Below are 12,706 nucleotides of genomic sequence, written 5' to 3'. Positions count from 1 at the left end.
TTGTGTTGTAACTGAAGGGGGGTGGGGACTGTGCAGGGAAGATAACAGACGATCTGTCAGTTCTCCCCTCAGAGAACTGGAAATTGTGTGTTTACACACACAGTTCCGGGTTCTCTGTGTGCTCCGAGCAATCACGGGAGCACTCGCAGTGGCTTGACGGGTGCGCTCGCCCCTAGTGGCCATATATGGTACGCCCTCTAGTGGCCATCTATGGTACAGACGTATCCTGACGGCGATTCACACAGCCGAGCCATGTTGCCGCAGTATAACTGCAACGGCTGGTCGGCATGCGGTTAACAAGCTCATACTTGTCTTTACTCCTTCTTTTCCCTCCCTCCCACCGTGGCGTGGCAAGATGGAGCCTATATCCTGGAATGTACTCAGTCCCTGGAGACAGATGTTGGACAGGAAGAGGATGATATATAGATGAACCAATCATATACACACAAATATGTGATGACGGTTGTTTATGTCACTTTGACTATAAAGGAACTGTAATTTGAATAAAGGAGGGAGTTGATGAGGAGCTTTTACACTGAACACTGTCTCAGTGTTAATTCTTTTGCATGCATGCACTCACATCACATTGAATTAGAGTCAGAGGCAGAATAGAAGATACATTCTGATTTTGTACCAGAAATAAATCCATAACAATATGTGTCGGTGAAAACCATTAGATCTGCAATGGGGACAATGCTGTCATTATTGCTTCAAGGGCCCTTATACCATTGCCATTAAGTCTGACCTCTCATTAGGGTTTAAGGTTTACAGGCTGGGCGAGGTTTTCCCTTATTAAAAGTGTTCAGTACAACCATTTAACCTTGTTTATCCTTTCAGGTGCAAGCAGTACTCCACTGTACATGTGTATATAATAGACTGTTTACATGCAAATATCTTGACTTGTGTTATAGGGAGGAATTCCTTTGCTGAGTTGGCGCTGTTGTCTAAAACTCAGAAGATCTATCACCTCCTTTCTGTTACAATATCTCCTTTGAACTGTCCTAGTAAACATTATCAGAATATAAACGCACAGAGTTGTCTGACTTATTGCTTTGAAGTGGTGCAAAGATGTCTGAACCCAGAGTGTCAGGTGAGTTGGAATGTTCATCAGGTCATGGCAGTGAAGATGAGCAGGTAAATCCAAGCAGCCTCTTAGGGGCTTGTGCTATATATACAGTTTTTGTATGTGTATATATATCTATATATATATCTATATATATATATATAGATATAGATATCTATATATAATATATATTATATTGATAGTAATATAGCAACAGAATTTATTCAATTATCACATTGTTTTTCACATATATTCATAGCGCAGCACTTTATATATACAATGTTTCACACTGGATTACTGCACGCATGTGGAAGAAATACACAAAGCACACAAAAATTCCAGTTATGAAAGCACATGCATGCCACTTGTATTTAGACAATATTGGGCTATCCTGGAGGTTATTATTATTTTGCAGTTTCATACATGCACATGTGCACAATTTGATATTCATCTATGCTCAGGGACATAGTGCTTTGGTCTTTTTATTCTTTCTCTGTCCACTTACCTGTAGGGTACTTCCATTGTACACTGTCCTACATACAGTAGTTGGTAACAGTTTAAAACATTTCCCGAGGCACCTTTTTAGCTGTGCATCCAGCAAACCAGTTTAGGCTGAAATGTACTTTTAAAATGGGCGTGGCTCTACAAGAGCCTTATCATTAACCTAATGTCATACATTAATTAAACATAAAGAGCCCCATTCACACTTGTGAATTGGGCCGTTTTCAGTTAGCTATGGGAAACCCATAAAATGCCAGCAATAGGAGGCTGACAGCTCCCAAAGCTATTTGCAGCCATTCACATGTAATCACTCATTACCTGTGAATGATGAGACCTGGATACAGACCATCTGCGTCTAGGGTTGGTCATCTGCAGGTAATCACTAAATGAGAGATTACATGCAATCAGCCACAAATAGCTATGGGAATTGTCATCCTCCTATTGCTTTCAATGGGGGCTTGCTATCCACCACTAATCACAAATGGCCTCATATGCACATGTAAATGGGACCTATAAGAGAGATGCACTGTAGTTATGGGGCTAAAGACAAATTAAACACTGATAGTAACAGAAAACATGTAAAAACTGATCCCAAAGTTTTAACCACTTGCCGCCTGCCCTATTGGCAAATGACGGCTGCAAAGTGGTTTCAAAGTCCTGACCGGACGTCATAGGATGTCCTCAGGATTTTGAGCCGCTGCGTGCCCCTGGGGCTTAGTAACCAGGAAGAAATTGAGGAAGGTTCTGTGACTGGAGGAAAGAAGGTGAGGTGGTATGAAGGTAGAGTTGCCACCTCATCCCTTTAAACTCAAACACATACTGTATTAATTACACAGGTCCTGTGAGCAGGGGCGGACTGACCATTCGGCCACTCAGGCACTGCCCGAGGGCCCCGGGCCACTTGGGGGCCCCATCAGGGCTGCCAGGCTCAGTAAAACCAGGGACAGTGTGTAAAAAATCTGTGTTTTTTTTTACATCTGTCGCTGAAATGTCCCTTACCGACATCCTTTTGGTCTAAAAATCCTGAGATTATAGCTGCCCAACCTCTCCAGTACCTTCTCAGCCAATAGAAACATGTCTGTGCATATTGTGTGTGTGTGTGTGCGTGTATACTGTGTGGCCCCATAATCTCTGATTGCCTGGGGGCCCCATAATCTCCTATTGCCCGAGGGCCCCATGAGTTGTCAGTCTGCCCCTGCCTGTGGGTGAGTAAGGTGATAATTAAACTCACTTGGTGCCTTAACTGCATTTAATTAGCCTCAGAACCTGTGTAATTCTTATGTGTTTGAGTTTAAAGGGATGAGGTGTCAACCCTATATGAAGGGGCATGGGTTAAGGTGAGGTACAGTCACCAGAAGCATTTATAACTCACCTGGGTCCCTCAATGCTGCTGGTCAGTCTAGAAAGTCTCTGAACTTGGGGCTTTATGCCCCAGCTTGATGCCTGCAATGATATCACTCTCTGAACAGTGACTGTGCTGTTGAAGTGAAGAATAGGAGTTCTTGTCTTATGGATGGACAAGCGAGCATGTACAAGTGTCCCCAGAGCAAGTGGCTTGCTATAGGAGCACTTGGTGAGGGAGCGTGGACCCAAGAAGATCAAGGCTGCTCTGTGCAAAACCATTGCACAGAGCAGATGAGAATGACATTTGTTTTTGTTTTTTAAATAAAAATCAAACCTTTACTATTACCTTAAGCTTTGAATAGAATGGAGAAGAATTATATATTTATGTAGGTTTCTCTTTCTCCATGTTAGCTTTTTCCTCACTTTCTTTACCTGTGATACTAGGACAATCCATGGGGAGTTCAGGGGTCAGCAGGAAAGGTACAGACAGCGAATAAAAACATTTTTAGATGTTCAAACCACCCACCCTCGCTGAGAAAAAAAAAGTGTGTTTTTGTCCTTGCAAAGCCATTTTTTGCTTAGATGAGGTGCAGAGGTGGGGTGGTGATATCACAGTCTCTGACTCATCCAATCAGAGAATGATTTGCAGGCAGTGAGAAAATGCAAAGCTATCTCTGAATGATGCCTGCACTGAGCAGATGACCTCCTGTATTCAGTAGAAAGCAGGGAAACAGCTCAGCACAGGACTCAGAAGCTAGTGGAGATCACTGTGGAAGCAGTGCCTACTACAGCTTTCAGCGGCATTGGCTAGATATGGCATATGTATGGTTACAATTGTCCAAGCTGGACCAATGAAGCTATGAAAAAATATCCATACCGGGAATTTAGCTTTAATGATTTCACCAGGCCAGTGTGCTCTGGAATTTTTTTGTTTTATTCAGTGTTGAAGATTTTCCTAGTTTTAACCAAGAGCAGCCGGTTGTAGTGAATAATGTGGGACTTGGATCACAATTCGGGGAATAGGGTTGATTTACTAAAGGTAAATAGTCTGTGCACTCCAAGTTTCTCTAGATCTGAGGGGGACATGCAAGGAAAATAAAATAAAAAATGCATTTTTGCTTGCACATGATTGGATGATAGAAATCAGCAGAGCTTCCCCTCATTTCAGAGCTTCCCCTTGGATCTAGAGCAACTTGCAGTGCACAGTATTTTTGCCTATAGTAAATCAACCTCAGTGTTACTCTGAATACAGAAGACCTTTGTGAAAGTCACAAAATTGAGTACTAGATTGATCCTTATTTTGGGAGGAGCTGAGCGCCGAGGGCTTTTTCTATTTTTTTATACCCCCTTTCCACCCCATCCAAAAAAGATTTAAAAGCTTTTCTTTTAAAACAGTACAACATATTTGATATGTATTTCAACCCACAGAGTGCATAAGGAAGCAGAAGGGACCCCTGGAGGTCTATCAAAATGTTACAAATACCTAAAGCTAGCCATACATGGAACAAAATTCAACTCCTTCAGCAGCAACTGGCTGAGTTTTGATCCACGTATGGCCGTTCCCGTTTATAAGAATTCTATCAATCGACTTTTCATAAACTGGCTTGTTAGTACATTTTAGCTTGATCAGTGCTGCAGTCAAGAGGCTGGCTGAATGAAAAACAACAAAAAACGGCATCATGTATGGCCTATATTTTCTTCTGACCCAAGGCCAAGCTTACTGTACATAACCAGCAATTCCAATAAGTCTCTGCAATGTGTTTATATAATGCTGGTTAATGGTTAATTATGTCTGATGATTATATCTGTATAAACAAGCCCGCAGACATATATAGCTTGGCTGTGCCAGTCAGTGTTGCTCCTGTTCAGACTACAAACACGAGTCCAGAAACAATCAGAATGAAGACTGTCTTCTGTCTCCTCTTCCTCGCTCTCTTCGCTGCCAGTGAGGCCAAAGTGTTCACAAAATGTGAGCTGGCCAAGGTCCTGAAAGCCGGTGGTTTGGATGGATACTATGGCTACAGCCTGGCTAACTGTACGTATGGACCAGCTACCATTTATCTTCACCATCCTCGACCTTCCATATAAATAGTTTTGGCTTTACCACTTTGACTGCAGTCATTAGATTTACAGCAAATTTGAAATTCACTCAGAGGATTCATTATTGCATGTATATAGTTTAGGAATGGTTCTATTATTGTCAGGGTTGGAGCATGCAGCTCCAGGCGTCTCCAGCTGAAAAAAAAACAAGTCACTTATTCACACTGTATGGATCTTATATTCCAGTTACTTGCAAGACGTCTCCTACCTTTTTATCATATGGTGTGCCTCAATGGCGCTGCCCCCTCTCTCCAGCCACCCCTCTAACACCAATAGATAGATTCACGCATTGCATGAATCTATCTATGGCCGCTACTGCCACCCCCTATTCTGATGGCCGGCTTCTTTTTGGGCACCGGGTGCCTGAATTACAGTTGCAGAGAATTTTTTTGAAGCACCTGATTAGAATCATAGGCTCTATTAGGCGTCAAAAAATGTAAACAGCGAGCGCCATGCTCACTCAGCTGTGTTAGAAAAGCGAATGAATATTCGCTTTCCTAACACTGAACCGCCTCTCCGCCAATGAGGTGCTCGGGTCTGTTACCTGTCACCTGATTGGCTAAAACGACAGGCGCTGTGATTGGACGCCCATCAGTCATCCAATCTTTGGAGAGGAAGGGAGAAGACATCGAGGACATGGAGGAAACCGCTCGCTGCCACGACTCGCTGCCCCGCTGAGACAGGGTAAGTGCTGGGCAGAGTGGGAGCATTTGATGGAACAATGGGAGCATTTGATGGCACAGTGGGAGCATTTGATGTTTTTTTTTCAGTTTGTTTGCACCCCCTCAAAAATTTTGAGCACCAGCTGCCACTGTTGTGCCTACTTTGTCTTCCTGGAAGACCTAAAATAAAAGAGAACCAGCTACTGATGAATCTGAATATACAGCCACAAATTATTCCCAAGGCCTCATGCACACTAGGCATTTTAAATGACGCTTCTAGCGGTGTCCTGTTTCTTTCTGCCTGTAAACACCCCTCAATGTTAGCCTAGGTGGTCATGCACACATAGGCATTGCCAGCAGAATGTACCATGGGATATGTAGTCCTTGCAAATGCAACGTAAGCAGCAGGGGAAGCTGCAAGGTAGGATGCAGGCATGTACTGGCCATCTGGACTTCAAGGAGTTTCCCGGTGGGCTGATGGCTCAGTGGGCCGGTTTTTGTGACAGCCTGTGAAAGTAATGGCTGCGTGGTTCGCCTCCAACTTCACGCAGTGATATGAGAAGGATGAGAAAAATACAGAGGAGAATGAGTGAAATAATAAGAGGTTAGTGAGTACTCCTTATGTTATGCTACTTATGTTTTTTTGCACAATTGCGTATAGTTTATATACTGTTTCTGTGCTTGTTTGCAAAATTAAAGTGGGCCGGTCTGGATGAAGTCCAAGGCCAAATTTTTTCTCCCAAGTCCAGCCCTGGTAGGATGTTGTGGAAAGTGATGGTCAGCAGACGGGCAACTCTCACAACATTAGAGGAGATTTTTCATGTAAGTTTATAACGGATTGTCAAAAAATAATGTAATCGTTAAGAAAATGAATACGATTCATACTGCATCTGACTACTTACACAAAGGTGAAGTTAGAGGTTTGTGAGATATTCTACTGCTACAGTGGACATAATTTAAGCTGTAGCATTTTTCTTTTTTTCTCCTAGGGATGTGCATGGCTTACTACGAGAGCCGTTACACCACTAATGCTGTGAACGACAATGGCTGGAGCACCGACTATGGAGTCTTCCAGATCAACAGCTACTGGTGGTGCAATGACGGCAAGACTTCTGGAGCCGTGGTCGGTTGTAGCATCAGCTGCAATAGTGAGTAACTCCTTGAGAAATTTTGCATAACCTTTTGCCAAGGTAAAAAAAACTGACTTTATATACAGTACATTATGAGAAAGTGATCCTTCTAATATTTACAGCAATGAACCATATGTAAAAGCACATTGTGTCTGTTACAAACAAAACGGTTGATTGATAGAGAGTGTGTGAGTGGAGCAATAACCCAGTCTTACAAGGGTTGCCTAGAGTCCTGCAACCCTAGCCAGATTTGTGCATACTGTAGTACATAAAGTCCTGCTTTCCTCCTGCCCTGCTTCTCCCATAATGAGTAACTCTAAGATATATAAATAAAACCTACATCTTTCTGTAACTTGATCTTTAGTGCTTCCCATGACCAAAAGAGAGTGGGAGCTTCCTGCCTAAACTATTTATATGCTAGCCTATTACCCAGGGTGCCCACTGCTGGCAGGGGCAGGGCTGGCATTAAATTTAAGTGCCACCTGCCCATGCTGGCATCCTACCTATGGAAGCCTAGGCAGCCAATAGGATATTGAAGTGTACCTAAGTTAAAGCCCCTTTTGAAAGTACAGCCTGGACTACATAGAACAATTTGGAAAGCCAAAGGCACAGGACCAATGCAATGCCTGCATTTTAGCCATGGTATTCTATCCCTGTTCTTCTGTGGGATTTCTAGACATAAATTCAGCTGTGGGCTAAAACTTGGATAGGGATGGGGAACTTATAAGATGCCCAGGTGATTAAAGTCAAAGTTGGGACTACTATACATCTCAATATGAACACTCCTCTTCTCCTCCTGAACATCGCTTCCTTTAAGATCATCACTCTTCTCTCCTCCTGCACATCGCTTCCTTTCTCTTTCCAGACTAGCTAGCACTGTAGGCCTGACATTGGCTCAGCCAGGCCTAAAGCAGATACTCTTTACAGGTAGGGACCTCAAGCCCCCTATGGTGTAGCAAAATTGTAGAACAGTCCCAGTGCTAGCTGTCCCTGTGGCTATTTCTCCCAGTACCACCTCTTCAGGCACTGCCAGCCCTCCTGGCTGAAGCTCCCCCTTTACAATGCCCATGCCACCACCATCCTCCAGACTGGTTCTGCACCCATCCCAGACTGCTACATCTCAGTCCTATCAGGCATGCCCCCCAGTCCTTCCAACTGTGTGAACACTCCCCAGCCCTCTTTGCAGATTATGGATTGGTCAGGGCTCCTTAGAACACCCCATGTGGTTTCACCTCCCCTCTCACCTCCAGAAAGTACCAGAAGATTCTGAAATGAATTAGGACACTACCTGTGAGTCACCCATCAATACTTTGAGCTACTCCCAACCCAGATCACAAAAACACACAAATTTACCTACGCTTAAAAAAACCTACACTATTCTAGCACACTAGAGGGTGCTACATTTACATTGAATTTTATTGCAAAAAATTCACAGTTTTCATCCAGGCAGTGGAGACCTAACCAAAACCTGCTAACATTTTAGACTTTGTTGGATGTAGCAAATGTCTGTGGAAGGTAAAGATCACTATCAAGGTGCTTCTGCAAGGCGGGTCTATCTCTAATCTATGGGAATGCAACCAGTGGGACATGTACAGTAATGACGAAACTGTACAGTAATGAGTAAACTGAGTGTATACCTAGCATTCCTTACTATTCCTGTACTTTTTTTGGGGGGAATTACTCGCTATCTAATTTTATAACACATTTTCATTATATTCTTTTCTAGGTTTGATGAATGATGACATTACTGATGACATTACCTGTGCCAAGAGAGTTGTTCGTGACCCCAATGGCATGGGAGCCTGGTACGTACCTTGTTAAATAACCCTTTACTGATGATAATAAGCAATGTCATAGATGTATTCACCTAATACTTTCTTTTCTTTTCTAATACTTTTCTTTACATATTTTCTTGTGGATTTTGTTTGGGGTGTATTTAATAGATGGTGTGATTTTTTTTCTTTGCTTGTATGTAAACTGTAATATTTTGTAAGCAGCTCATGCCTTTTGTATTATGATGTAATATGCTCCAGTAATTTAGGATTGTCTACAGAGGTTTAATGGTGAGTCCTGTGTTCTTATTCTTATCCGTACATTGTACACCTTCCAGACTGCTATGTCTATAAGCCTTAAGGAGGAAGTAAACCCTGATGGGTTTACTTCCTCTTTGACTCCCTGCAAAGGTAAAGCATAATGGACTACTATGCATCGCATAGTAGTCCATTATGTGTCACTTACCTGACACAGGAGCCAGCGAAGTGACCGCTGTCCCCTGTAGTCCGGAGCCTCCATCTTCTTGGTGGGTTTTGCTGCTCCGGCGCTGTCATTTGTCGGAGCCGCGATGACGTCACTCCCGCACATGCGCACGGGAGCCGCCACTCGCGGCATATCGGTGTTAACTGCGGCGCGCTCAGTGCGCCTGCGCGCTGCTGTCTACGGCGCATGCGCCGTAGACAGTGGTGCCTGTCTTTCAGCAAATATCTCCTAAACCGTGTAGGTTTAGGAGATATTTCTTGGACCTACAGGTAAGCCTTAATCTAGGCTTACCTGTAGGTCAAAGTGGTTTGTAAGGGTTTACAACCACTTTAAAAGCCCTATAGTTTTAGGGATGTTTAATCCTGCCCTTCTAGCAACCACCCTGTTTTCAAAGTCTGCCTGGTTATGTTTGAAGCTTTATCCCAGTCATTGGTGTACCAACAAGTCAAAAACAAAAATGGAGTTCCTGTTAGATATTGTATGTGCAGAATGGAAAAATTTGTTTTGTTTCCTTTCGGATAGATTAGTTATGTTACTAATTTTGTTTTGTCGATTTGTTTCGGAATTCGTTTAGTTTCGCTTCATTACATTTAGTTTAATAATTTTCTAGTTCTGTGTGAAGAATAGCTAGTTGTTAACCACTTGCTTACTGGGCACTTAAACCCCCCTCAGTCCCAGACCAATATTCAGCTTTCAGCGCTGATGCACTTTGAATGACAATTGCGCGGGCATACAACACTGTACCCAAATGAAATTTTTATCATTTTTTTCCCACAAATAGAGCTTTCTTTTGGTGGTATTTAATTACAGCTCTGAGTTTTATTTTTTGCTAAACAAACAAAAAAAGATGCAAAAAAAAAAAAAATATCATGTTTAATAGTTTGTTATAAAATTTTGCAAACGGGTCATTTTTCTCCTTCATTGAAGTGTGCTGATGAGGCGGCACTGATGGGCTGCACTGGTGGGCACTGATGGGCTGCATTGGTGGGCACTGATGGGCTGCATTGGTGGGCACTGATAGGCTGCACTGGTGGGCACTGATAGGCATAGTTAAGGCGGCACTAATAGGCACAGATAAAGCGGCACCGATGGGCACAGATAAGGCGGCACTGATGGGCAAAGATGGGCACAGATAAGGTGGCATGATGGGTGCCACAGATGGGTGGCACGGATGGGTGGCACGGATGGGCACTGATAGGTACCACTGATAGATGGGACTGATGGGCACTGATAGGTGGCTCTGATAGGTGGCACTGCTGGGCACTGATGGGCGGCACTGCTGGGCACTGGTAGATGACACTGATGGGCACGGATATGTGGCACTGGGGTGCAGCACCTATGTTGAGGCAGATTGTGGGCACTGCTGGGTGGCACTGTGGGCAATGCTGGGTGGCATTGCTGGGTGGCACTGTGGGCACTGCTGGGTGGCACTGTGGGCACTGCTGGGTGGCACTATGGGCACTGCTGGGTGGCACTGACGGGGGGCCCTTTATTTTTTCTATTGTGACACTGGCAGGGGGCAGGTGGGCACTGGCAGGGGGCAGGTGGGCACTAGCAGGGCTGGCCATGATCGGGACTGATGTCCCGATCACGGCCGCCAGTGATCGGCTTTTTTTTTTCTCTTCGCGCTGTCAGCGCGAGGAGGAATAATAGCAGATTACCGGCTCCATTATATCACATGATCAGCTGTCATTGGCTGACAGCTGATCACGTGATAAGGGGTCGGGATCGACCCCTTGCACAGATCGGTGATCAGGCGAGTCTCGTAGACTCGCCGAACACAGAGCGCGCCGCGCGCGCCCCTCAGGGGGCGCGCAGGGCGCTCGTGCACGGGACTACGTCTATTGACGTCATCCCGGAAAAGGAGATCCGCGCTGTAGCCGTCATTTGGCTATAGCGCGGATCTCAAGTGGTTAAGGAGCTGGCTGGGAAGCCGGCTGCCGCATCCTTAACGACCGATGACTCATCAGCTGTCAGCGGGCTTCCCCGCTGACAGATGAACTTAAACAAAAGAATGTCATACCAGGCCCTTGTCTGAGCATGCAGCCTGGCAGGCCAGGAAAGAAGGGGGGGGGGGAGAGTTAATTTTTAGACCAATGCAATTTCGAATTTCTACAAAAAATTTGAATTAGTTAGAAAACTAATGAACAAAACTAATTTCAATAAAATTTGTTACTATTCTATTCAGAGATTCGGATACATCCGAATCACCAAATAACCAAAATTTGGCTGAATTTACATTTGGACTGAAACAATTTGCACATGTTTAGTTCCTGTCTTGTGTGTCTGTTTATGTAGATTCCTATATGTATGGGTGAACCTACATAATGGCAGAGCTACTTTGTTTGCAACCACTAAGTGCATAACCTTTAGTCTGTGGTTGTATGGTCCCAGAAAAATCATGTACACAGTGTTATCTTTGAGAACTGTAGATGATATGGTCATGTGCTCTCAGTCAGCTAAGTTGGGAAAAAAGCGATAGAGCTAGAAGAATTTAAACTAAAGCTTTTGGTTGTACATCTTTTGTTATTGAGAAGTGACCATAAACAATGTGTTCAGTTTTAATCTATAAATAAAAGCTTCTACAAAAAGTCCATAATTAATGTACATGTAAAATGTGAAGTTAAAAATTGGAAAGTCTTCTGTTTTTGAAATTGCATTTCAAAGAAATATATTTTAGAGAAATCAAAATGTTGTCCTTTAATTGTGTCACAATTATGGCTGAAAAAAAACAATTATCAGAGCAGTATATCAATTTCTGATTTGTGTAGTAGTATCACGAAATAATTATACATTATCTTATTTATTAATCTTCAAAGGGTGGCCTGGAACAATTACTGTAAGAACAAGGATTTGAGCAGCTTCATCAGCGGATGTGCTTTGTGAGGAGATGATGTAGAAACCATTCAAGTTCCTTCGTCTTCCACTCCCAGTGCCAGAAGAACATCAGATGACTCTTGAATGTGTGACTGGATGGAATAAATTCTGTTCCAAATTATTCATGCATTGTCTATTTTCTGTTTGGAGTGTATAATAATGTGATCAGCCCCATGCCTAGGTCAGGAACTATAGTGGGCTTATATTTCTTCTGCCTGTACCAGCCTCTGCTTTCTTAAGGCCAGCAGGCCTACCAGTACTTTGTTACCCCCCCAGGTCTTAGAACATGATGTTATAGTTTCGGGCCAGATGGCACCAGGACTGAGCGACTGAGACTAGGAAGATGACCTGTAGCCCCAAGGGTGGTAAAGCAGCAGACAGCAGCTGATAGCGGAATCCGGGAACAGTCCAAAGTCAGGGCAGGTAGTGAGCAAGCATAGCAAAAACAGTTCTGAGATCAGGGCAGGTTACATACACACATAATCCAAGATAGTCATAGCAGTTCTGGGTCAGGCATGGAAACAGACAGGGAGCCAAGAAGCTGACATTATCACAAACACAGGCTGATGATTTTTAAACCAGGCACTTCCTGTGCTGAGGACCAATTCAGCTAGGGGATGTGTGGCCAGACTTGACTCGACAAAGGCAAAGCATTTCTGGGTGTCAGAACTGGAGGACAGGCTAGCTTGGGTTCAGAATGTCTGAACCATATCAATGAAAAAAAAAAAAAGCAAGAATGGGGAAAAAGCCATAAACAGTTATTTTATGCAAAC

General features: G+C 43.7%; 1 protein-coding gene across 1 annotated transcript; it reads left to right on the top strand.

The window, feature by feature from the left end:
- The first annotated feature begins 4,681 nt into the window (after positions 1-4,681).
- Positions 4,682-12,054, top strand: LOC143974194 (lysozyme C-1-like). The gene is made up of 4 exons (XM_077475346.1): positions 4,682-4,943; positions 6,660-6,818; positions 8,527-8,605; positions 11,876-12,054. The coding sequence occupies exons 1-4, from the start codon at positions 4,697-4,699 to the stop codon at positions 11,940-11,942; spliced, it is 552 nt and encodes a 183-aa protein (XP_077331472.1). The 5' UTR covers positions 4,682-4,696; the 3' UTR covers positions 11,943-12,054.
- Positions 12,055-12,706: the final 652 nt, after the last annotated feature.

The sequence above is a fragment of the Lithobates pipiens genome, unplaced genomic scaffold (genome assembly GCF_037356315.1).
Source record: "Lithobates pipiens isolate NorthernLeopardFrog02 unplaced genomic scaffold, aLitPip1_a1.2 Scaffold_1, whole genome shotgun sequence".
NCBI lineage: Eukaryota > Metazoa > Chordata > Amphibia > Anura > Ranidae > Lithobates > Lithobates pipiens.
The sequence above is the reverse complement of the archived record's forward strand: the minus strand, read 5'-3'. Positions and strand labels throughout refer to the sequence as shown.